Source organism: Equus caballus, chromosome 12 (genome assembly GCF_041296265.1).
Source record: "Equus caballus isolate H_3958 breed thoroughbred chromosome 12, TB-T2T, whole genome shotgun sequence".
NCBI classification, from domain to species: Eukaryota; Metazoa; Chordata; class Mammalia; order Perissodactyla; family Equidae; genus Equus; species Equus caballus.
The window spans coordinates 43,362,587-43,389,032 of record NC_091695.1 but is presented as its reverse complement, the minus strand read 5'-3'; the positions used below and the strand labels follow the sequence as shown (position 1 = coordinate 43,389,032).

The 26,446-nt window shown below is 57.7% G+C and overlaps 1 protein-coding gene across 1 annotated transcript; it reads left to right on the top strand.

Moving 5' to 3' along the window:
* The first annotated feature begins 9,938 nt into the window (after nucleotides 1-9,938).
* Nucleotides 9,939-12,613, top strand: CD248 (CD248 molecule). The gene has a single exon (XM_023654497.2). It carries the CDS (start codon nucleotides 10,018-10,020, stop codon nucleotides 12,337-12,339), a length of 2,322 nt encoding a protein of 773 aa, XP_023510265.1. The 5' UTR covers nucleotides 9,939-10,017; the 3' UTR covers nucleotides 12,340-12,613.
* The last annotated feature ends 13,833 nt before the right edge of the window (nucleotides 12,614-26,446 follow it).

Here is a 26,446-nt window from a genome sequence, read left to right as displayed (position 1 = left end):
GTTCGATACCTAAGAGTGAAGGGCAGTGAGGTGGGAAGCTGGGAGGTTAAGGGAGGGCTGGGTTCTGGGAACCAAACTCAGGAAGCCTCAAGTTCAGTCCCAGAGGAAGGACCTGGAGTGGTTTCGAGGGTGTTCGGAGAATCCCAGGGCCGGATGTGGAGCAGGTCTCCCGGCACTAGGACAAGCCAGGGCTTCTGGGCCCCTGCCTTAGACACCTCAGAGACCCCTCCCAGCCCCTTGCCGTGCTCAGTCCTAACTCATCGGGGCCCTGCCAGGCCCTGCCTGCTGCCTGAGCCTTTGGGTTTATCTTCTCAAGAGACTGATTGGTCAGGGGTCCAGGCCGGGTAAATCAGCATGACCAAGGGTCATGCTACGGGCACTGGGGCTCCCAGCAGGGCAGGCAATGATAGGCTGGTCTAAGACTGCTCTCATTATCCCCATTTGACAGATGAGGAAACTGAGGCTTGCTCAGAGAAAGTGGCTTGTTGCAGGGCAAAGGGCTTGGACACCAGGTACTGTGGAGCTTTGGATCCTGCAGTCATCCAAAACACGACACATTTACTCGTCCCCTCAGGAATCTATTGGGTTCATAGGGACCAAGCACCAAGCACCCACAGCCCTAGCCAGAGGTAAACAGGTGTGATCTGGGCAGTGACAGCCTATTGTGCCTGGATTCTGTACTGCCTCCCTACCCCTCCCTCCCACCTTTGGCCTTCTGGAAGGGGAGGTCGAGGCTCTGAGAGGTGATGCTGGGCAGGGCTGGAACCCTGACGGATGTCTTGAGGAGCGGCCAAGTCATTTCCTCACTTGTAAATGTTGCGCTTACCTCTAGAATCACCGTCGTTCTGTGTGTGAATTTGTTTATTGTCTGTCTTCCCCTCTAGAAGGCCAGAGCCAAGTCAGCCTTGCTCCCGCGGCAAATCTCGGGGGCCTAGAACAATGCCTGGCCGGAATTGACACTTAGCAAATATACGCGGAAGGATCCATTCAGAATGACTCGGCTTAAACAGTCGCTCCGAGCTCCCGGGGTGCGAGTGGCGCATTCTCCATCGCTGCCACCAGGGGGCGAGTGTGCCCGTTCCCAGTCGCTTACTACGTTCCCTTTTGGCCTGAGACCACCCAGGGACCCAGGGCACTCTGAGGACCCGCACCAGCCTGGTGCCAGGAGGGAAGCAGGCCCGCAGTGGGGCCCTGGGACCTTCCTGCGAACAGGGATCCTGTGAATGGAGGTTGGGAAGGTGGGTGAGGGAGGCGCCACCTCCCCCCAGGGCCAGGGCCTGTGGGGTAGCCTGAGAGGGGACTCTGTGTGTGTGTGTGTGTGGTGGGGGGAGGCAGCCGCTGAGACCCACAACCACACCCTGACTCACCTTCAACATACAGCATTTAACACCCTGCCATGACCTTGTGACCCATGTTCACACCCACAGTTTAACACAGAAAGACATCCTGACTCATATTTGCACACAGTGTGTGACACCCCGCCTGCGGTGGTCATGTATGGTACATCTGGACACCCCCAGTCTTAGCTGGAACACCCAGGGTGTTAGGAACACCCTGACACTGTTAGCCATTCACGCCCTTCGGGATGGGACAATGACACCCCTGAGCCCCGCCTTCGAGCCACACCCTGACGCACACATCCGTAGATCTACAGACTCAGAAATATTCCCTCAACACCCTCCCTCTCGGGCTTAGAACATGACTCCCTGACACACACACATGGGGACAGGCTGACACAGAGACATGGTGACCTGCTATACAGGGACTCCGCGACACACTTACACCGACCCATGCAGGACTGCCACTGACACACCCAAGTCCCCCACTCAGACAGGGTACATGCTTCCTCCTCACTCTGCACGGGCATAACAAGTGTACACACACACACAAACACACACACACAACACAAAGACGCACACATACCTTTTTACACTTTAGATCATGCAGAGAGGCCCAAGCCCTCTGACTAACCTCACTCCCAGCCCTGGCCTGTCTCTGCCACCACTCAGCCACCACCCCCGTGGTGGACACTGGTGGGGGCTATGAGTTGCTGAGAAGACCCCCACAGGGGGTGTGGCGACCCCACTGGCCAGGCAGGAGGCCGAGGCCGGCAGCACTGGGCGGGGAGGCCTGAGCTCATCAGATTCCAGCCTGAGTGATTCACGGCAAGCGCCTGGGGAGGATGGGGGACTGGGGGGGGGCGGTGTTAATGGCCCAGGGGCGGGGGCTTTGGGGGCCTGGTGGACTTCAGACCAGAAGGTCTTGGGTCTAGAGCAAGCCTCTAGTCTGAGAGGGGGTCTTCCGAGGGGGTGGCCCAGCCTGAAGGGGTGTCTGCTGGGCCTGGCTCCTGGGAGGGGCTTAGGACACAGTGTGAGCAGCCGGATGAGACAATCGGGCCCTCCCGCCCACCCCACCCCGGGCCTGGGCCCCTGACCCCATGCCTTCCTGGCCCTAGCAGCTGGGTGTCTTTAGCAAGGGTTAGGCCAAGGGTGGGGGCAGGGGTGGAGTGACCTTCACCGCCATCTTGGCCCCTCGGGCCCTTGGGCAGGCAGCCCTCAATGGACCCCAGAGGCCCTGGGGGGCTGGACCTGCCCGCCCGCCAGGGCTGAGCGGGTTACAAACCCTGGCTGCCCTACCAGGCGAGGCCTCTGCCAGAGAGTGGAGAAGGCACGGCTGGCCCGGTGCCGTGGAGATTTTCTTGCTGAGATGGAGCCCTCTGCTCCTGCCACCCCCGGAACCCGGCCTCCCAGGCCAGGCTGATGCTCAGAGGACCCAGCTGCTCCTGCAGGGCGACAGGAAGAAAGGATGGGGCTGGGGCTAGGATGGGGGCGCAGGAAGTGCCTTTCTTGGAACTCTGCACCAAAATAGCCCGTTCTGTCCCTACTCTGCGTCTCAGTGTCCCACGGGGGGAGGTGTGTGTCACCAAGGAGACCTTCACCAGGGAGGGGCCTGAGTTGACCTTAGTCTGGCTTTTGCTCGCCACCCTCCCCCCGTCCCTCCCCTGCCAGCCCCCACCACCCCCGCTCCAGGCTCTGCTCCACTTTGAAGTCCTAACATAAATATCATGTCTGCTTGGGTTCCCCTTCCCGGCCCGGTCACAGCCCCCAGACCTGGCTCCCACCCCAGCCAGCCCTGGGGGTGCATGCCGGGGGAGAGGAGAGAGGCCTGGACCACCCAGGGAAGGTGGTGAGCCAGAGACCCTGGGACGGGAACCGGGAGACAGAGGGAGTGTGACACCAGAGATGGAGAGGGGAGACACAGAAGTGGGCAGAGAATGGAGAGACAGACCCCAGAAACCAAAAAGGTAACACTCCTGGGGACCGGAGAGGAGACAGAGAGACCCCAGAGACAGGCAGGAAGAGCTAGAGACCCCCAACACAGAGAGAGAAGAGAGGAACAGGGAGAAAAAGGCCCTGCTGTCAGAGGGAGGGACAGTGAGATGTGAGAGAGTCCTGGGGACAGCGAGGGGGCAGGAAGAAGAGGGCGCTGGACAGGAAGAGAAGGGATAAGTTCCAGGGTGCGGGTGGAGACAGCGGAGGCTGAGACTGAGGTAGCAGTGGGAAGGACGTGGTGGAAAGAGAAATGTCCCTGGCAACAGGGGGACCAACCGTCCTTGTTTGCCTGGGGCTGAGGAAGTTCTCAGGACACAGGACTTGCAGTGCTGAGACCAGGAAAGTCCTCAGCAAACTGGGACAAGTTAGTCACCGTGGGCAGCAGGCCTCTGCCAGCCACCACAGGGACCAGAGTCCACTCCCATAGGTACCCCTCGCACAGAGGAGGAAGCTGCGGCCCAAGAAGGGCCAGCCAGGACCGCCCTGGAGCACACAGCAAGGCTGGGGCAGGGCCAGCCTCCTGGCCTCTCCATGGAGCCTTGCAGCCAAAGGGCACCAGAGGGAGGATACGAATAGTGAGGCCTGGGACAGCACCTGTCCCAGCCTGGGATCCCCAGACTTGGGTACAGTCCCTGCTCTGCCTCCACCACTGTGTGACCTGGGGCAAACCTTGTCCCTCCCTGGGCCGTGTGTACACTGAGGGGAAGGGCTGGGCCCTTCTAGCTCTGATGAGGGCTCCAGGACTCCCTTCCTTGTGGGCAAATGTGGCAGATGTTCAGGTTAGGTGTCTGCCAGGAGAGCGACTGGGTCTCCAGCTGGGCCCAGTTTGGGCAAGCTGGGGACAGCCATACGCGTCTCCTCTCACAGCTGTGGGCACAGGTGTGGGCCCACGGAGACACACACACATCACCCAGCTGCGCACACTCACAGCAATGCTGGGCCTGTGCAAGTGCACACACATGCAGTCTGTGCACATGGACATGCACAGACACCCAGGTACACCCACGAACACACACACAGTCTCTGTCCATGGCAAAGACACTCCTCCCAGCCCCCTCCAGCTGTCAGCATCCTTTACCCCTAGGGGCCAGGCCTGGACAACACCCCTTCTTCCTGGGCCCCACCTTCCCCAAGCCTCTCTCCTACCCTGTCCAGTCGCCAGCGCCACCCCCCTTCCTGCGGGCTCTCCCATCCAGAAGCTCACAGGGTGCGGCACCAGCATGTTGAGGGGGGGCACAATCGCTGCCCTCCCTCCCAGATTCCCCTCCCTCCCCATTCCTGCCCTAGGACTTCTCCCACCTCCCCTCCTGAGGCTCCCACCCAAACCAGGCGCCTCCCGCCCACCCATCGGCCCTTCCTCCCGACAGCCTGAAGGCTCGGGTGGTTTGGGAAGAATTTAGAGATGGAGGGAGGTGGGGGGATGGGGACAAAAGAAAAAGGAGGAAAGGAGGTGATTTGTACACAAAGCAATGTGCTGGCTCAGCGGCCAGGCGTGCCAAGGCTCTCTAGGACGCCTGCCCAGGGGGCGCCCCCCAATCCCACTCGACCCCCCCATCCTGGCTGTTCCTCTTTGGGCCAGCCCCTCTGCAGGCTGCCTTCACTCCCACCCCCACGGGCCCACACGCTGCATCCAAAACCACTGTCTGGCTTGTCCCGGTAGCTGGAAGACAAGGCTCCTTCTGGGGAAGTGGGCTTCTGTCTTCATGCCCCTCTTGAGGTGAGCTCTCCCCATAAGGGCCATGAGCAGAGCGGGGAACCCCATCCTCCTGCCCCCCGACACGAGCTGAGTCTGGTGTCCTGAGCTGTCCCCACCTCAGTCAGGGAGACACATTGACCTCAGGCCCCCACAGAGAAAACAGGCTGTGTGGGAACAGGGAAGCATCACATACCATCCCTGCCAGCAGTAGCCCAAGCTGTCCCACCCTCCTGGGCTGCACTCCTCCAGACCCACAGTTACATTCTGAGCATGCCATCCATCATGGTGGTGACCAGTTATGAATTAGCACTTCTGCCTGAATCCTTGTATCACCCACACACCTAAACATCTTCTCATCCACACCCCCATCCATTTAGCCATCTATCCATCCAGGCACTTACTCATTCCTACATCCATCCATCTACCCATTCTCCTACCTAACCACCCTCCCATCCATCCATCCATCTATCCATCCATCTATCCATCCATCCATCCAACCATCCATCCATCCATCTATCCATCTATCCATCCAACCATCCATCCATCCACCTATCCATCCATCCAACCATCCATCTATCCATCTACCCATTCATTCATCCATCTATTAGTCCATCCATCCATCCATCCATCCATCCATCCATCCATCTACCCATCTATCCATCCATCCATTCACCCATCCTCCAAGCATTCACTGCACTGATTTGCATATCCTCTGTGCTATGGGGGAACCAAGGTGAGTGAGACTGAAAGAAACTGGCAGGAAGAGTAAGACCACAACCAGCCCTTCTCTATCCCTTCACCTCCAGATCCCTGATGCTGTGCCCACTGTATCTCCCGTCCTGACTAGGCAGCCTCACTCCCACCTCTTCCCACTTGGATGAGGGCAGGTGAGCGCTAGGCACCCACCCAAACTGGGCACCCAGGCACGTCTCCAAGTCTCATTCTCTCCCTACTAAACCCTTAGCCTTGCTGGGCTCGGAGGTGCCCCACTCCTCCCTAACACTGCCCCCCTCCTGGCTCGGGCTTCCTTCTACTTGCAAGTAAGCCCAGCCAGACCATCTGGAATTTGGCCTTTGACCCTCCTCCTCCTGCTTCCCTTGCCTGCCCCCCAACCCCTCACCCCAACTGAGGCTGGAGTCCTGACCTCTGAGCTGACCCGCCCACTCGCCAGACGGCCTGCAGCCTCCCCTCAGACGCCCCAGCACTGGCCATTGCCCGAATCATGACTGGGCCCGCCACACCCTTGGACCAGGCTCCGGCCCGCCCCTAAGGAGCCTCCAGAGGCTGCCTCCCCCAGCCCGGCCCGCCCTGCTGCCCGGCTCTCCAGCCAGCTCCCTCGCCTCTCCCAGACTATTGCAACAACCTCCTAACTGGTCCCTGGCCTCCGGTCCCCCCTCCACCCACCACCACCAGCCACAGGGATCTCCCGTCATGCCTCTTCCCCATGGCGCCCATGATGGAGGCCAGCCAGCTTCACTGCCTTCCAAGCCTCTACTCCTTTTCTGATATTCTCTCTCTACTCCTCACTGTCCCTCTAGATGTCCCTCACTCCAGGCCCAGTGGAGTTCTTTGTATTCTCCAAAAGCATCTTGAGCTCTCCCACCTCACACCTTTGTCCAGGCTGTGCCTTCTTCTTGTCAGGCCTGCCTCCCATCCTCACTTCTTGACATCAGGCCCAACTCTCAGCCTGCGCTCACAAGACTCCTCAGGGTGCTGCAGCAAAAAGGGAACTGGAATAAGAGTCAGGAGGCTTTGGTTCGAGTCCCGGCCCTGCCACCGACCTGCTCTCAGACTCCCTGGGCCTCAGTGTCCCCACCTGCAAAAAGGCTTGCTGATTTCCAGGGATCGCCCAGTTCTTGGATGGCCCAACTCCTGGCGAAGGCTGGGTGAGTGTGGGGAGCAGGTGGGGTTTGGCTCTAGGCAGAATCCCACCTTCCACCTGCATCACCCTGAGCCAGGTTCTTCACTTACCTGACGCTCATTCATTCCTTGGACAAACCCTGTTGACCAGCATCTATGGGCCAAGAGCTTTCCAGGCTCAGGGGATACAGTAGGGAGCAAGCTCACAGCCTCCTAGAGCAGGAGTTCTCCACTGGGAGTGATGTTGCTCCCAGGGGACATGACACTTAGCAATGTCTGGAGACATTTTTGATTGTCCCAACTGGAGGGCTCCTATTGGCATCTAGGTAGAAGCCAGGGACGCTGCTAACCATCTTACAATGCACAGCCCAGTCCCTACAATAACTAATTACCGGGGCCGGCTCTATGGCCAAGTGGTTAAGTTGGCGCGCTCCGCTGCGGCGGCCCAGGGTCCGGATCCTGGGTGCAGACATGGCACCGCTCATCAGGCCACGTTGAGACGGCGTCCCACATCCCACAACTAGAGGGACCTGCAACTAGGATATACAACTATGTACCGGGGGCGGGGGGGGAGGGGTGGGGGTGGGAATAAAATGGAGAAAAAAAAAAAAGATTGGCAACAGTTGTTAGCCTAGGGGGCCAATCTTTAAAAAAAAAAAAAAAGAACTAATTACCCAGCCCCAAACATCAGCAATGCCGAAGTTGAGAAACCCTGGCTACTGGGGGATTCAGGCCAACAAGTAAAAATGGTGGTCAGTGCAAAGGAGAAAGTGGAACAAGACCAGGGGGCCAGGGAGCCCAGGGGATGGTGGAGGGGAGAGGTGGGCAGGGACGCTGACCCTTGAGCTGGGACCTGAAGAAAGTAAAGATGCAGAGCGTTCGATTATTGCAGAAAGAGTGTTCCAGGCGGGGGGACAGCCAAGGCAAAGGCCCTGAGGTGGACATGTGCCTGGTGAGTTTAAGGAAGAGCCATAGGACAGGGTGGCTGGAGCAGAGGGAGTCCGGGGGAGAGAGTGGGAGGAGAAGTATGGGGGCAGATCACATAGGCCTGGAGTCCGTGGGGAAGACTTCGGCCTTTCTTCTGAGTGAGGTGAGGGCCTCAAGGGTTCTGAGCAGCGAAATGACTGGATCTGACTTAGGTTTTAATAGGATCCCACTGGCAGGATGAAGAAGGCAAGAGAGAGAACAGAGGAGAGGCTGTTGCAAGAACCTAGATGGAAGATGATAGTGACATGGGCCAGAGGTGGGTGGCAAAGAAGGTGGTGAGAAGCAGTCAGCTTCTGGATCTGTTTTGAAGGTGAAGCCAACAGGATTTGGGGAGAGATTGGATGTGCGGTGTGGGGTGTGGGAGAAAGAAGAGTCAAGGATGATCTCAAGGCTTTGGGTCTGAGCCAATGGAAGGATGGACTGCCCCATGTTGACTTTCGTCTCAGGAGAAAGGGGATAATTCTCTGTGCTTCACAGATGCAGACCTTGAAAGAACCACCTTCTGGGCATACAGCAAGCACCTCAAAAGCCCTGGTTCTCAAGAGGACTGGCTGTGTCTTCATGGCCACCCCTGGCGCTGTAAGGTGGTTAGCAAAGCTGCCCCGGTTCCCACCCCCACCCAGATTTGCTCAGAAGACCAAGGAACGTTTGCCTCATGCTTTGCAGCTGACAAAGCACATTTGCAAACAGTGAGCACTGTGATACACTCGCCCTGCTGAGCTGAAAGGCCCCAACACATCGCCCCCATTTTGTAGATAAGGAAAATGGAAACACAGAGACGGTCAGTGACTTTCCCGCAGTCACGCAGCCGATCTGTGGCAGCATGGGAAGCTGGACCAGGGCAGCGCACTGAGAAGCAGGATCTTTCCTCCACGTCCCCAGCCCGGAGTCAAACTTCTGCTAAGAGTACAGTGGGTGTGCATGGGTTAATCTGACAACCAGCTCCCCAGGGACCATCCTGGATGATGGGCTCAGCACACATGCCTCCAGAGGCTTCCAGGAGGGGCGGGAAGAGGACCCTGGCCAGGCCCACGCAGCAGGCCCTGGGGGCAGGGAGGGCTCCACACATGTGATGCCTGTGTCACACACACGTATGTGTCATTGTGTGCCCCATGCCCATACATGGCCTCTCACCAGGCCCCTCGCAGCCAGCCCTGCCCACCCTGAGTGCTCCCAGCCCCTGCCCCAACCCCTCCCCCACAAACCCTGCCCTCCTGCAGCAGGAGCCCAGAGAAGCATTTCCTGTCTGGGGGCCGCCTCCTCCTCCTCTGAGCCCAGGTTCCCAGGGCCCCAGGCTGAGCAGAGGTGAAGGGAGGGCAGCCCCCTGCCTCTCCTTCTCTGCACACACCCACTCCAGCTGGAGCCGGGAGGCTTGGCAGGGGAGGTTGAGGCAGGAGCTTAGTATACAAATAAGGGGTTAAGGATGCCCATGCCTGCATGATCAAGGTGGTTCCCATTCAGGGCCTGCACACAAATGTGAGGGACTTCCTGTGCCAGGGCATGTAGAACGCCACACTTTTGTATGTGCACATGTGGGAAGGGGGCTGCAGGCCAGCTGGTACAGCGAGGGGGAGGGCTTAGCGCGTCAGAGCATATGCAGATCTGGGACCAATGGACAGTGTCAAGAGAGTGGTCCTGCGTGGGCAGAGGAGCACACACATGTGCGATGTGAAGGGCATGAGTCAGAGCGTGTTTCCACACGGATGACAAGCAGTTGGGCTGTGAGACTGTTCATGGGTCTGATGAGGTTGGTGTGTCCCAATTTGGGTCTCTGTGAGTCTCTGGGAAGCGACCTCACCCTACCGCCCAGAGCCCCGGACTGTGCTGGGGTTTTGAGGGGGGTCCAGCCTCCTCAGGCAGGCGGTCCCCCTCTTTGACTCCGAGCCCAGCCCGTGAGCTGCGCCTCCTCCCCTCCCCCGTCCCCCACCCCCAGCGCCCCCCACCCCTGCCCCCCTGCCCGCCTGCTTCCTGCTCCTGCGGCCCCGGGGGAGCGGGAGCAGGGAGCTGGCAGCAGCCCCAGCCCACTCCTTACAAGGCCCGAGCCGCCCGGACCCGCCCCTGGCCCGCCCGCCGGAGGCCCCAGTCCCTCCCCCTGTCAAGAGCGGCCTCGGGCCGGGCCTGGGCCAGTCGGGGGGCGTCGCGATGCTGCTGCGCCTGCTGCTGGCCTGGGCGGCCGCGGTGCCCTCACTGGGCCAGGCCCCCTGGGCCACCGAGCCCCGCGCTGCCTGCGGCCAGGGCAGCTGCTACGCGCTCTTCCCGCGGCGCCGCACCTTCCTGGAGGCCTGGCGGGCCTGCCGCGAGTTGGGGGGTGACCTGGCCACTCCGCGGACCCCTGAGGAGGCCCAGCGCGTGGACAGCCTGGTGGGTGCCGGCCCGGCCAGCCGGCTGCTGTGGATTGGGCTGCAGCGGCAGGCCCGGCAATGCCAGCCGCAGCGCCCCCTGCGCGGTTTCACGTGGACCACGGGGGACCAGGACACAGCTTTCACCAACTGGGCCCAGCCGGCCACCGGGGCGCCCTGCCCGGCCCAGCGCTGTGCGGCCCTGGAGGCGGGCGGCGAGCATCGCTGGCTCGAGGGCTCGTGCACGCTGGCTGTTGACGGCTACCTGTGCCAGTTCGGCTTCGAGGGCTCCTGCCCAGCGCTGCTGGATGAGGCAGGCCAGGCCGGGCCAGCCGTCTACACCACACCCTTCCACCTGGTCTCCACCGAGTTTGAGTGGCTGCCCTACGGCTCGGTGGCTGCCGTGCCATGCCAGGCTGGCAGAGAAGCCTCTCTGCTCTGCGTGAAGCGGCCCGATGGTGGCGTGGGCTGGTCGCGGGCTGGGCCCTTGTGCCCGGGGACCGGCTGCGGCCCGGACAATGGGGGCTGCGAACACGAGTGCGTGGAGGAGGTGGATGGTCGTGTGTCCTGTCGCTGCTCTGAAGGCTTCCGGCTGGCAGCAGACGGGCACAGCTGTGAGGATCCCTGTGCCCATGCCCCGTGTGAGCAGCAGTGTGAGCCTGGTGGGCCACAGGGCTACAGCTGCCACTGTCGCCTGGGTTTCCGGCCAGCCGAGGATGAGCCACATCGCTGCGTGGACACAGATGAGTGCCAGATCGCTGGCGTGTGCCAGCAGATGTGCGTCAACTACATTGGTGGCTTCGAGTGCTACTGCAGTGAGGGCCACGAGCTAGAGGCTGATGGCATCAGCTGCAGTCCTGCTGGGGCCATGGGTGCTCGGGCTTCCCAGGACCTTGGGGACAAGTTGCTGGATATGGAGGAGGATGAAGAGGATGAAGATGAGGCCTGGGAGGCCTTCAATGGTGGCTGGACAGAGATGCCTGAGATCCCATGGATGGAGGCCACGCATCTGCCTGACTTTGGCCTGGCCTACAGACCCAGCTTCCCAGAGGATGGAGAGCCGCCAATGCCCTACCTGGACCCCACCTGGCCACCCCCGCTTAGTGCCCCCAGGGTCCCCTACCACTCTTCAGTGCTCTCTGTCACCCGGCCCGTGGTGGTCTCTGCCACGCGCCCCACACTGCCCTCTGCCCACCAACCCCCTATTATCTCTGTCACACGCCCACCCCTGGCCCCTGCCCCTCAGCCCCCCATGATCCCTGCCGTGCACCCAGCTCTGCCCCGTGACCATCAGTTCTCCATGATCTCAGCCAGCTATCCAGACTTGCCCTCTGCCCACAAACCCCCCATCATCTCTGCCACTCACCCAGCACGGCCCCCTGCCCACCAGCTCCCCATTAGCTCAGCCAGATATCCTGAACTCTCCCCTGCCCACCAGCCCCCCAGGCTTCCAGTCACCCAGGTCCCTGATACCCAGACCACCACTCATTTGCCTCGAATCCCAGCTAAGCACACCCCTCTGGTCACCACCTCCAGTGCCCATCAAGCCCCTGTGACCCAAGATGTCCCAGTCCTCAAAGCCCAGGCCACCCACCTTCCCATTACCTCAGCTGTCCAGCCCCCTCTGACCACTACCTCCAGGTCCCGTGTGCCCCCTGCCCATCAAGTCCCTGTGCCTGCTGCCACCCTGCCCCCAGCCCCCCACATTCCCCTGCCCTCTCAGAGCCCCACTAACCAGACCTCCCTCACCAGCCCTACACACCCCCATTCCAAAGCCCCACAAGTCCCAAGGGAAGGTGCCCCTGACCTCAAGCTGGCCCCATGGCTGCCCTCAGTGGCCCCCACAGCAGCCCCCACAGCCCTGGGAGAGGGCAGTCTGGCAGGGCACAGCCGGAGGGATGACCGGTGGCTGCTGGTGGCACTCCTAGTGCCAACATGCATCTTCTTGGTGGTCCTACTCGCACTGGGCATCGTGTACTGCACCCGCTGTGGCCCCCACGCGCCCAACAAGCGCGTCACGGACTGCTATCGCTGGGTCACCCACGCTGGGGGCAAGGGCCCAACAGAACCCGCGCCCCACCGGGGCAGTCTCACAGGGGTGCAGACCTGCAGAACCAGCGTGTGATGGGGCACAGCCCCCCTCTGCGGGGTGAAGGTAAGGAGCCTGTGTTGGACACATGCGTCAGGCTGCACCAGGGACCCATGGGGGCTGACCAGCTGGACAGAGGGCTTCCTGCTCCCCCGGGCCCAGCCAGGCTCCTCTCTCAGTCAACCACTAGACTTGACTCTCTGGAACTTTGCTCCCCGCCCCAGCACTCACGAGAGAGGAGATGCTGAGGCCCCCAGGACCTCAGGGGGTGGGTGCTGGGCTCTGCTCCAATAAACAGGGTGCCAACCTCTCCCAAAGCTCCTGACCCTCTTTGGTGCCTGAGGGGAGGGTCTGGGAGGACTCGACAAAAAGGAGACCTTCCTTCGGCTTGTCTGGGCCCCCAAGAAAATAAGGTAAGATCCCCTAAGGAAGGGTATACTTCAGGGATTCTCAGGGAAACAGGAGCCCAGAGAGGGCAGAGCCTTGCCCCAGGTCACACAGTGAGCCCAGGAGTGGGAGGTTTGGCATGGAGAGAATTCCACATTTGTTCCTCTTTTTACCAAAACTCCAAGAAGGTGGGGCTGAATCTGGGGGAGGGTTCTGGAATGAGGGCTTTTGCTGAACAGGAGCCAAATTGGGGTTTAGGGATCAAAGGTAAGCTCTGGGCCTGGCGATTCTGGAGAGTGAAGGGGGTCTGGTGGGTGAGCTCCTCCTAACTTTCTTCTGGTACTTTTCTTCCCATCCCTTCAGGCTGCTCAGAAGTTGGTGGCTGGGGCTCTTAAGGGTGCCACCACCCCTCTGAGTTGTAGGTGCTCTGAAGGCGCTCCTCCTTCCTGCTCTGGGGAGGCGGTGGGTGTCAGAGCCTTGCAGGTTGGGATGGGAGAGCACAGAACCCAGGTCCCTGGGCAGCCTCCTGAGCAAGGCCTTCCAGTCTCGGGCTACACTTTGTCCTTCTCCCTGTGCCTAGTGCGGAGACAGAGAGAACACAGGAGACCCCCAGCTTGACCGAGGGTTCAGGCTGCTCAAGGCTGAAGTATCCCGTGAACGGGAGGAGGGGATGGTCAAAAATTACAGCCTGGAGGAACCGGCAACCGCCCTCATCCTGGGCTCACTGCCTTGGGGACGAGGAGGAGAGGCGGGACCCGGGTGGGCGGGGGAGGCGCCAGTTCCCAGTGCCTCTGTAATTTTTCAGTTGCAGCCTTTAAGGGGTCTCTAATTAGGACGGCGCAGAACCACCACGACCACCCGGGCAGGGAAGAGGGGTGGCCCGGAGCCCCCTTCCCTACCCGGTGCCCTATGCCACCCTCTGGCCCCAGGGATTGGGCCTGGGCTGGGCCCCAGGGAACCAGGAGAGGAGGGGCTGGAGCTGGGGACTAACCTGGGGGCCGCGGAGGGGGCGGAGAGAACGCTATGCACCGCCCCCCCCCCCCCCCCCCCCCCCCCCCCCCCCCCCCCCGCTCTCTCACGTTCCCCTAACTCAAACCAGACGCCCCCGCCAGATCCTGCCCAAACTTTTAACCTCGGAGATGCTGCCGGAAAAGTTCGCTGGATGGGAGTGTGGGTCGCGAGGTGGCCCAGAGGCCTGAGTCTGAGGAGGTGGGGGTGCAGCCTGGGGGGGTGACAAAGCCTGCCTGGAAGGGAAGGACTGGAGCTCCCTCCTGTGAACCTGGGAAGGGTATCCAGAGCGCCCCAAGGACAGGAAGGAGTTAAATGCACTGCTGTCGGAGGGAGGGGATGGGAGTGGGGAAGGGGGCCCAGAGCCGGCTCTTTGTCATCCGTAATGAGCACCAGATGCGGAGCTGCGTGCGGGCCTAAACAGACGGCCTCCCAGGGCAGAACCCCCGCCTGCGCCGAGCCGGCGTTCCGCCCAGGTCCGGGCTGTGTCTCAAGCTCCGCCCACTGGCTCTCAGGGCCCGCCCCACTCAGGCGCGAACCCGGCCAGCCCACAGACGCCGGCACTGCCAGCCGGGTCCCACGGAGCTACGAGCCACGCCCACCCACTGCCGTCGAGCGCCCCGTCGGGAGCTCTCCAGAAGCCCCGCCCACTAAGGCCGCGGAGCCTCGCCCCCTGCCAGCTCAGACATTGTCGCAGAACTATTGCCCCGCCCCTCTGCCCTATCAGCCCCGCCCCGGCCGAGGCAGTACCTATCGCCCCGCCCACCAGTGCCGTAAGCCCCGCCTCTTCAGCGCGGCTCGCGCAGAGATTGACAGAGTTATTGGTTCCCGCTTCCGGGAGGTATGAATTACGCTGAGAGTTTACACGTTCTCTTCACGCAGCGTTCCGTGCCCCGCCTAACAGAACTACAAGCTCCGCCCCCTCACTTTGCCGGGACTTGGTCCACGAGTGCCGGGAATCCCGCAGAGATATTAGACTTTGTCCGGGCGAGATGAAAACCCCGCCCTCCAGGAGTCTACGCGTGCCTCTCAATCGCCTCTGCAGGCTCCGCCCCTAGCACAAGCCACGCCCCTTCACCGTGCGTCCCAAATGGCAGGGGCGGAGTCTCAGACCCTCCTCACAAGGGCAAGAGCTCCACCCACGTGCAGCTGACACACTTTCCCCTCGCGCTGAGGTAATTGCCCACCTACGCGGAGCCTCCGCGCCCGCCCACTAAGAATGCCCACGAGCCCCGCCCCTGGCGGTCTCTGAAGTCCCGCCCACCCAGAGCGCCCCTCGCGCGGGGCTTGGAGCACAAGTACCGCCCACGCAAAGACGTAACCCAACCTCTTTTCCCAGGCCCCGCCTCCTGCTAATGAATAGCCCCGCCCACCGTTAGGCCCCGCCTTCTTAGGACGCAAGCCCCGCCCTCTCCGGGCCTGGGGCTCTTGGAGCGGCTCTCCACCTTCTGGGCGTGCCTAGACCCGCCAGTCCTTCGAACCCCTAGTCCCTGACCGGACCCCAGCTCTGGCGCCCTCTTTCCTTCCCTACCCACGGTTTCCGTTCGTCTGGATTGCGGGTTCTGTGGGGGAGCTGCGAGACGGAGTCGAGAGCCCGGCGGACGGCGTCCATGAATGGGCATTTGGCGCCACCTGCCTCCGGCGCCGCGGCTTGCAGCCCCTGGGAGGCCTCGGTCCGGCCCCTCTCCCAAAGCACATTAGTTGTTCAATAAATAGTTGCTTAATTTATTAAATGTTTGTGTTCCTCAAATATCTGCCGACTCCTGCCGGCCAAACAGCAGATCCCCTCGCAAGTCCCTCCGTCGTATTTGGAAGACCTCAAGGGGCCTTCACACCGGCCCTCGAGCCACTCTGTGAGCTGCGGCGGCCCCTGCCGGTCTTTACACAGGCTGGTGGAAGTCCTGCTGTCCCTTCCCCACGAATTTGGTGCAGGGCCGAAAGCACAGCGTCTCACCTGGTGGCCCAGAATTCTTAGGGCTGGGCTTCCCCTGCCCCAACTAGCGCTCCAAAGCGTGGACACCTTCCCGAGGGGGGTGTGTTTGACGGAGGTGGGTTTGGGCTCAGAGACCCTCTGTGGGAGCTGCAAGTCACAGGTCGGGGAGCCGGATTGATCCCAGGGCAGACCTCTACATCAGCTTTCATCACTGCTGAAAATACTAGCCTGCTGACTCCCACGCTGACTGGAGCCCCAGGAAGCCAGGAGACTCTGGGTTCAGTGCCAGGAGCTCAATAAAATGTTTTTCAACCATTACTGGGACAGACTGGGGAGACAGTTGAGGGGGGCGGAACCAACACCTACTGAGTTCAACTAGGTGCCAGCACCCAGCTGGGCAGCCTTCCCACCTTGACAAACTCAGGCCTACGGGAGTGGGACGCTTTCCAGATGAGATTCCAGCTCTGGTGCCCTGGCCTCTACCAATTAGAGTGGGGTTTGGTGCCAAATAATAATGAAAACAATAGTGAATGCTTGCAGCACTTATGTCTGGTCCTATTCCAAAGGCTTTACATGTCTTAATGCATTTACAACCCATAACAACCCCCAGGAAGTAAGCACCTTTCTTACCACAATTTACAGGTGAAGAAGCAGAAGGTACCTTCCTGAGTGCCTGGCGTTAAGCTTCCTGATTTATTTGACTGCCTTAGTCAGCGGAGGTTTGAACCCACATAGATCTGTAATCTTCACCCCTAGAGCAGAGCCAGTCCATAACGATAGCCACGGCCGCCTAGAAAATGCCCACCTCCCAGGGCGCTCGTTTTTAGCACAAGGCTGCAGGATGCGGATGCCCAGGTTGATCACGCTGTGGTTTGGGGGCAGGGTGAAGCCTTCCTCACCCAGGAGGAGTCAGTTGTCTGTGGTTTGGGTGAATGATGCTAGTAAGTGAGGCATTGGCAGTGACCTGGTGGGATCCAGACAAGGGGCCCAGTCGAGGTGCAGCCTTAGGGCACCCGGCAATGGCCACGCTTTAGCGTGCCTTGTTGAGTTCAGGGATGTCTCACTGGGAGCCCAACTGGCAGCCGTTAAGAGCAGGCGCTCTGTACCCAACAGTCTTGGATTCCTGCTCTGTTGCTTGAGGACTGGGAACCATCAGCACGTTCCTTACTCACTCTGTGTTTGCCTCCTTATTTCAAAAACGGGCATCCTATAGTGCCCACTACAGCTACCGTGATCTGTTAGACAGAAGAAAGGACTCTATGAGGAGAGTCCAGGTTTCCTGCTGGACGCCAGTGAGGACCTTCATGGTGGCTGCTTGAACCTGCTACAAGAAGCCGAAACTGATCATGGGAGAGGCAAATTGTGGAAACTGACGTCCCAAACCCACAAGCCCCTGGGGCTGAGGTTCTCAAACAACTATGGTTCAACCATATCCTGAGTGTCCCAGTGAGTTTTTTGTGGCACCCCTGGGCCAAAAAAACACCTGACAGTTCCATTTAAAAAGAGTTAGATCCAAGCAACGTAAGAAGTACTTGTGTCTTAACACCTCGGTAGTTGTTTGGAAAACTAATACACATACATTGAAAGATAGAAGAATATTTTATTTTATTCTTAAATAACCACAACAGCTTGCTGGTGGGATGTGTGTGTCTGTTGGGCACTGCACAACTTCTCAAAACTTGGAATCAGACCGGACATCATCACCTTCGTTTCCTGTTCCACATTGACTTTCCCCGTGGTATTCGAGGCTGCCAAAAACCCGGCTTTGCAAAGATATTATGTCATCAAAAGGAACGTAGTGCAATCCAGTGTTGAAATTGTGAACTGCCTCCAGCTAGCGGTTTGCCAGTTGTCTGACAGATGTCCAGTATCTCTCTGTTTCTCTCAAAGTTTTATACTATTTCATGGCGTCCCTGTGAAGCTGCTGCAGTGCATGGGGCCCGACATCAAAGGAAGGGTCTTGTAGGACCCCAGGATCCTGATGGAGGACACTTAGGAGGACTGGGAAGAAGGTGTGGGATTGGGGATGTCTATAACCCTTCCCTTCCCCCCTTTCTCGACTCCATTGCCGGGTTTGTCCCATGGGTGGAAACTGAAATCCAAGCCGGCCTGTGGGTGCTGTGCACAATCAGATTAGGAAGAAGAGATCACATGCAGGATGAACGACGGAAGCCTGTGGAGAACACGCAAACGTGGATTTTGGGGTGTACGGCCAGGCAGCAGAAAGCGAATGTTTAGCTCTTGACACCTGGATGGTTGGGGGGCCTTAGGGGACGCTGGATCTTCTTGCTGTAACACAGACACCTGGTGGCAGCTTTCTCCCGAGGGCTTGCTCCGGCCTGGATCTAGCACTGGCCCACGCTGGGGAGAGTCAGACTCCCCTTGGAATGATACAGAGGAAAGAATTCCAAGGTTTCAGGAGAAAGGAACAGTAAAAGCAGTCTGTCCTGCCCGTTAACTGCCCAACCCACAGACTAGCGTGTCACCAGGTCCCAATGAGTCTCCGACCCTTGGTGGCCATTGAAAATAGGCTGATCAGAGAAGCCTCTGGAAGTCTGGTTACCGTGGGTGCTCCACCTGGACATTTCAGAATAATCATCTCTCCACGTCAAGGTCCCTAACCTTAACCACATCTGCAAGGACCCTTTTTCTATGTAACGTGTTCACAGGCTCCAGGGGTTAGAATGTGGATATTTGGGGCCATGATTCTGCCGACCACACTTAGGGACCAGGAAAATAGTTCCCGGCTGGTGTGAGATCCCACCAGCCACAGGGAGCCGGTCCTGCAGCGGAGCACCCAGTAGGACAGAAGATAAAATCTTGGCAGATTTCCCCTCCTCTTCAACTGACAAAATTGCAGGCACATGACCCAAGAAACGCCAAATGGATGCTCCTTCCTTGGAATGTTCACCAAAATCCACGTTTGCGTGTTCTCCACAGGCTTCCGTCGTTCATCCTGCATGTGATCTCTTCTTCCTAACCTGATTGTGCACAGCACCCACAGGCCGGCTTGGATTTCAGTTTCCACCCATGGGAGAAGATAAGATCGACTTTTTCTTGTTGGCTTGCTTATGAGTGAGAGAAACTGCCACCTGAAAATCGCCAGCCACTTCCTGCTGCAGTCCCACCGGCTGGGAGAGCCTCCCTCGGGAGCGCTGTTGCGGCTGATTATCACACAAGAGTCTCCCCGCGTGTGGCCGTGTGGCTGAGGGGACAGTGTGCTGCCACAGCTGTCACAGCCACTGCAGCGAGGGGCTGGGTCAAGAGATGTTCCCAGCTTCAGCCTTCATCCAGGAACCATCTAGACCGTGCTACTGACTGTGTGTCTAGCTCAGTCCCCCCAACCCCCTTGGCCGTCCCTCTCTTGGGGCTTCCTGAGGTTCTTTCCTGTCATCTGACCTCAATTCACATCCACCTCTAGCCTTCTGGAGCTATTGAATCCTTTAAACCCCAAAGGAGAGGAGCCAATGTTCGTCTCCCAGGGGCACATTGACCCCAGCCAGTCAGGGTCCTTTAATGGCAAGACAAACAAAAAAGAGTCTTTGGTAGACTATTGGGAGCTGTGGGGTTAACATGGGCTGAAACTCAGACCTGGAGACACGTAGAAGCTGGAGCAGCTTAGAAGCCTGGAGCAGGGACTCCGGAATAGCGTGATCAAGCCACTGCCAGATCCTTGTCCCCAACCATTCTCAGAATCTTTGAGACTTGGCCTAAAGTGAACATTCCAAGGAAGGAGCATCCATTTGGCGTTTCTTGGGTCATGTGCCTGCAATTTTGTCAGTTGAAGAGGAGGGGAAGTCTGCCAATTATAGACCCACCGGCTGGGTTTAAAGTGGGAGGCAACTTTTAAGTGTCAGTTTCTCTCGCTAATAAGTAAATCATAAAAAAGTAGATTTTATTTTCTGCCCTCGTAGGTGTTCCACTATGGGATCTGCTCACAGAGAACCCCCCCAGGATGGTTTTTCTGGTTCCTGTGGCTGTAACTTAGGACACTAGACACACACAGAGCCCCATATCCCCACGGAATGAGAGATGTTACAGGACAAAGAGTCAAACAGGGGCCACTCCTGCCCACTAAAATAATAACCCGTTCTCTCACTTATCCAGTATTTAGTGAGACCCCACTATGTGTCAGAGACTCCACAAGGCATCAGGGGATACAGGGTAACCAGATAGGAGAGCAGCAAGGACACACAGGTGACGCCGCTCAGGGCCCTTCCCAGGCAGGAGATGATGGTGACCTGAACCGAAGCAGAGGCAGAGTTGGATGGGAGGAGAGAGCAAAACTGAGAGGTGGCTGGAGAGTAGATTTGAACAGGACCCAGTGACTGGCTGGGTCAATGTGAAGGAGAGGAACGATGGCGGCCAGGTTCTGGCTCCCAGGTGGTGCTATTCACGGAGGTGGGGGCGTGAGGAGAAGAAGTCACTCTGGGGAGATGGCTGATGTGGTCAGTTTGGGATCTGTGGAGTATGCTGTGTTTAGAGGTCAACCAAGTAGACTGCTCAACAAGGCAACTGGGTGCCTGAATCCAGAGCTCAAAACAGAGGTCCAGCAAGGCTGGCCCAGTGGCGTAGTGGTTAAAGTTCACGTGCTCTGCTTCGGCAGCCTGAGGTTTGTGGGTTCAGATCCCGGGCACAGACCTATACACCACTCATCAAAACACGCTGTGGCGGCGTCCCACATAGGAAATAGAGGAAGATTGGCACGTGTTAGCTCAGCGACAGTCTTCCTCAAGCAAAAAGAGGAAGATTGGCAACAGATATTAGCCCAGGACCAATCTTCCTCACCAAAAAAAACACAAAAAAACAGAGGTCCAGGTTGAAGATAGAGATTTGAATTTTCTTTACACCCCATGGCTGGGGGATTCCAGTAACTTCCAGCATAGCCACCTTCACCTGGTGAGTCCAAGCACCCTCCACGTCTTGCTCTCCCAGTTTGGCTAGAGAAACAGATGGAGCAAGGCCGGGAGTGCAGGAGGCAACTCTGACTCCTACTTCGTAAATGCCCATATTTGAGTTTTTAAATGACCCTATATTTGTTTTATAAGGTTTTCTAGAGGTTTGAGCTGGATCTCTACTAAAATAGTTGTCTTTATTATTGCAGCCTTTTATAACACTGTTTTGTCTTTTATAACATACCATGCCTCAATAACACCTACATTGAAACTCTTCTACTGAAAAAAGTCAGTATTTAATTTTGGTCCATTTCATTCCATAAGTTTTTAAAGCAGTAGTGAAAGAGGAGAAAAATTCATCCGTCTTCTGGAGTACCACCGGGGGTTACGGAAAACTAGCTGATTTGGGTGTCAGCTGACATTCTGGACGGAGACGCCGCCGTGGCGCAGACGTGGCACGGCCTTTGGCACCTGTGATAACTGTGAGCAGTTATCAGTCTGGCCGGGCCGCCTGTCCTTGTTTCTGTTGAATCCGTCTCCCGGGGGCCTTTGCCTCACCCAGCAGGACAGCATCGCCCTTGCCGCCCTCACTCAGCGTTTGGCTGGACGCCTGATCCTCTATGCCCTTTCCAGATACACCCTGGGCCCCCCAGCAATGACTGCATACTCCTGGCCTCTGGAGAACAGATGGCAGAATGTGTGACATTTGAAGGAAGATGAAACTCCTGAAAAATGCAGGGGCCTGTCACGTCGGGGAAGCTCCAAGGGGTCTTGTGGTTCTGGGCCTGGATCCATGGAAGAGACATAAACTTCCTGGTTCGCTCTGGACTAGGGAGGCGGCAGACACCTCCCTGCGTGCCCTTCTCAGGCCCATTAACCAAAGATCATAAAGCTCCACCTCAGGCGAGGCTGAGCCGTGCGGAGCTCCGCTGGCTGGTCTGGGCCACGGGACAGGGGCTCCTCTACTCCATCCGCAGGACCAGCAACCCCAGGACATTGGCAGTGTGAGTAGGAGCCGAGGAATCACTCACCTGACACGTGTTGACCGGACATCTACTGTGTGCCCGGCACTGTGCTGGCTGCTGGTGAGCATGTGTGTGTGGTATGGAGTGCCTATTTATCACTACTAATAACAGTACAAATGGCGATGAGAGCTGAATTCGGTGAGCCCTCACCACGTTTGAGACCCTGTTCTAAGCACAGTAGCATGTTACTTTCTTTAATCCTATGACAACCCTTCAAAGTCAGGAGATTCTATTTTTATCCCATTTTGCAGCTGAGAAGACTGAGGCAGAGAGAGGCTAAGTGACTTGCCCAGGGCCACTCGGGTCGTCGTGGCTAGTTGGGACTCTGCCTGACTCAAAGTTCTGCGCCTGTGACCATTTGCCCCCCTATCACTTTAGATCTAAGAGATGAAAGAGAGAATAAACTCATACATATGTAAATAAAAATTGTTGCCACTCAGCGAGTGGCAGAAAGGAAACACAAAGGGAGCTGTGGTAGAGAAGGGCGGCGTGGTTGGTGAGGTCGCCTTTATTTTTATTTATTTATTTTTGTTTGAGGAAGATTAGCCCTGAGCTAACTGCCACCAATCCTCCTCTTTTTGCTGAGGAAGACTGGCCCTGAGCTAACATCTATGCCCATCTTCCTCTACTTTATACGTGGGACGCCTGCCACAGCATGGCTTGCCAAGCAGTGCCATGTCCGCACCCGGGATCCAAACCGGTGAACCCTGGGCCGCCGAAGCAGAACGTGCGCACTTAACCACTGCACCACCGGCCTGGCCCCTGAGGTTGCCTTTAGACAGAGCGGTCAGGAGTCACACACGGCCCAGCCGAGCGTTGAGGGGATCACAGAAAGAGCTGAGGAAAGGAAGAGCGCTCCAGGAGGTGGAACAGCATGTGCCAAGACCTCCAGGTAGAAGGAGCTCGGCTTGTTGTAGGATCAGGCACAAGGCCACTGCGGCTGGGCTTGTAAGGAAAGGGGAGCGGGCTCAAGGGGAACTCAGAAGCGTCTGCCCGACCCCACAGGGACCTGCGTGCAGGGGCGGGACTCCGCAGTTCACCTGATGTGTGCTGGGAGCCATGGGCACATTATGAGCGAGGTGGAATCATGATTAGATTTACATCCTAAGGCGATGCTACGTGGGCTGGAGGGCATGAGGGGGAGGAGGCCTGTTGGAGTCCACAGCAGTCCCTGGACAAGGACCCCTGGGGGCCTGGAGCCAGGTGGTGGCTTGGGTGGCAAGGACCTGGGACAGTCTAGCGAGACGTGTGGTAGGTAAAATCCTGGGTGGTGGGTTTCACGTTGGGGGCGAGGGGGCTGTGCATGGATGGCGTGCTACACCTTCTAGATCTTCAAAACAATCCAGCTCCAGCGGGGGCGCGGAGAAGGGAGGGGGTTGCGGATGAAGGGAGAGTGGACGTGGTGCACCATCCATGGCTGTAGCCCCGGGTGCTGAGGACAAAGGGCCTCACTGCACCCATGTCTCTACTTTTCTGGTGTTTGAAATCTCACATACAGCAATACAGAGTTTAAGAAAACAAAAAAGAAGAGGATGGCCAGGCAGGTGTCTGGCTTAAGTGAGTGGGTGAATGGTGACACTATTTACTGAGATGAAAAAGATGGAGCGGGGAGCAGGGCTGGGGCGGGGGTTAGAAATCAGGTGCTCTCTTTGGGCCATGCCGTGCGGAGCCTGCGTCAGGCCTCGATCAGAGAGCAGAGGCAGAGGCCTCTGGGCTTCCGGAGCAAAGCTCTGCCTCCTTCTTCAGGCGTGATGCTCCTTTTGAGAATCGTTCAGAATGGAGCATCCTGGCTGGATGCTGGCTCTACTAGAGACCAAACACGTGACCAAGTGACATCAGGAGACCAGGAGAAGGGAGCTGTCCAGCAGACTCTGGGATTTCTGGTTCCCTGCTTGTCCCAGCCTCGTGACCGGCCATCATGAGGTGGAAGTGGGTCCAGGGCCTTCTATCTGCTGTTCATTACATGTAACAAATCACCCTCAAACTCAGTGGCTTAAACAACAAGGATTTCTTATTTCTCATTATTCGGTAGATCAGCAATTTGGGCTGGGATCAGCTCAGTGGTTCATCTGCTGGTCTCAGCTGGGGTCACGTCTGTGGCTATGGTCATCTGGGGCTCAACTGGGACTGGCATGTCCAAGATGGCCTCAACCGCGGGTCTGGAAACTGATGCTGGCTCTTGGCTGGAGGCCTCAGTTCCCCTGCACGTGACCTCTCACCTGTCAGGAGACTGCGCTGGGCGTCCTCACAGCATGGTGGTCTCGGGGTTCCAAGAGAGCACAGGTGGAAGGTGAAAGGCTCTTGAGGCCTCGCCTCCAAAGTTGCACGGCCTCACTTCCGCCACATTCTATTGGTCAAAGCAAGTCATGAGGCCAAGCCAGATTTAAAGAGCACAGAACCAGATTCCACCTCCTGAGGGAAGGAGCTGCAAAGAATTCGTGGCCATATTTAATCTGCCACAAGCCAGAAGGCTCCAATAAACGACCCGAGCAGGCCATCCTGCCCCCAGTAGGCCTAAGCTGACGTAACGCCACCTTCCTCCCTCAAACCAGCATCACAAAACAGTTGGCGTTCATTCTGCAGGCCACTCTGTAGACGTCGATCAGTTAGGAATGGCTTTGGCTCAGTGGCTGATGGCATTTTTGAAGATGGCCACTAATATATCTCCTATGCCACATGCGAATCTTACAATGTGATGTTGACAAGCCTCCATCGAGATGTGGGATCCTATGCTCCCCACCTTTGAAATCGGGTGGACCTTTGTAATCACTTTGACCAAGAGAAAGGGGCAGAAGTGATAGATGTGGCTTCTGAGGCTAGATCATAAAGGGCAATACAGCCTCCACTCTCTTGGTACACTTGCCCTTGGAGCCACCATGTTATGAGGAAGCTTAAGCCACATGGAGAGGCCCTCTTTGGGTGCTCCAGACAATAGCCCTTGTTAGGCACTCCACCAGCAGCCAACATCAGCTGCCAGACATGAGTGAATGAGCCTTTGGATGACTACACCCTTGGTGTTCGAGTCTTCGAGCAGAGCCCCTAGACGTCCTGGAGCAGAAATGCACCCTACACCCTGTCTCAATTCTTGACCCACAGAAACCAGGAGAGATAATTAAGGTTATTGATGTATTAAGCCACTAAGTTTTGGGGTAATTTGTTAAGCAGCAGTTGATAATAACATAGGCTACTAGTAATAGAAACAAGAGAAAACATCGGCTTAACAAACTAGAAGATCATTTCTCTTTTTCATTTAGAGAGATTGGAAGTAAGCAACCCAGGGATGATATGGAGGCTCCCATGGTGTCATTAGAAGCCCAGGGTCTTTTATCTTGTTCTGCTATCCTGAGCCCGTGGCTACAAGTCTCAAGATCACCTCCTAATCCAGAGTGGCTGCTGGAGTTCCAACTATCACATCTGCATTCCAGGCTGAATGGAGGATGATGTAGAAAGGACAGAACTAGCCTTCACCAATATTGTTTCTATTTCAAGGAGCATTCTTAGAAATCCCTTTCAACACCTTCTGCTTATATCTCATCCTAAAACTAAGTCATGCAACCACACCATATGTGCAAAGGAGGCTGGAAATGTTGCCTTTTAGCTGGGCTTATTGCCGTCTGAAGAAAAACTGGGATTTTGTTACTGAGGAGGGGAGGAGCGTGGAGAGTGGCTGGTGGGCAGTTGGGGTGTGGTGTTCGAGCAGGACGATGGGAGAGGGCATCTTCCCCACGGGGAGGAGCTGGAGCAGCAACTGGCACCCTGCGGCCTCCTTGAGTGCTTGGGCACCACAGAGTTTTCCACTTGAGCTGCTTCTGAACAAGGAATTGATGTCACCCCCAGAAAAATGAGGCTGCGGATGCAGAGGGAAAGTTCTGGTCTCCAATGGATAGTTGGAACTCCCCACGTGGCCAGCAGGCAGCTGGACTTCTGCTAAAAATCCTAACACACAGCCCTGACCTTATTGCTTCTCCGCTCAACCACCTTCTGTGGCTCCAGTTTGCCCCAGTTGCCTCCAGTTTGCCCCAGTTGAAGGACAAATCCTGGGGTTTGGTATGAAGGCCTCGGCCACTCTTCGTGGCTCTGCTTCCGCCCGCTCATCGCGCCTTGCTTCCTGCCTGCATCCAGGCTCTTGTGCCGGCAGCTCCCACTGCCCAGAGCACCCTCTGCCAGTCTCTGCCTGGGGAAATCCTTCCAGGGCCACCACTAGCCCTTAATGCGTCTTTGCACAGATTAGAAAAGGGTGCCCGTTACCCAGGTGGATGCAGCTTCATGCCAGGGCTTGAGGAGCAGCCCACAGGCTGGATTCCGCCTCAGCCCAGTGCCCTTGCACGGTGAACACCCTGCACAGCTGTACATGTGAGGATACCACTTCCAGGGACCCCTCTAGCTCCATCTGTGAGCGAGGCCTTCCTCTGGCCTTGTTCTCTGTCTTTGGATCCCATGCTCTGATTTGGGGCTGGCTGTTTCCAGCTTTGTGCCCTCCAACCTGCTCAGCGCCATAACACCAACAGCCATGGGGGGAACTGAGCTTTGGGCACAGGCCACAGCTCTTTCTCCCCACTTTGGGCATCGGCCACCACTGCCTTAGTCCTCAGCATGCCCAGCAGCAGAAAGGAATGCCCCACTGGGCTGGAAGAGGGGCCGCTTGGACAATGCCTTATATGTGACGCAGATACCAGTCGGTTGGAGTCAGCTGCTCAGAGCGACTCAAACTTGAGCCTCAGAGGCCCCAGGCCAGGCAGAGAGGTTCCTGCTCGGCTTACCCTGCTCCTGGGCGCACTGGAGCCTGACCCTGCATCCCATCCCACAACCCAGCACCGCGCCCCGACCCAGGTGGCCCACTGCGCTTGTGGTGGCAGCCTCGGACCCACCGCTCAGGAATGCACATGAGCAGACCA

Coding starts and splice junctions, on each gene's coding strand:
- CD248 (XM_023654497.2), top strand. CDS start 10,018: ATGCTGCTGCGCCTGCTGCTGGCCTGGGCGGCCGCGGTGCCCTCACTG.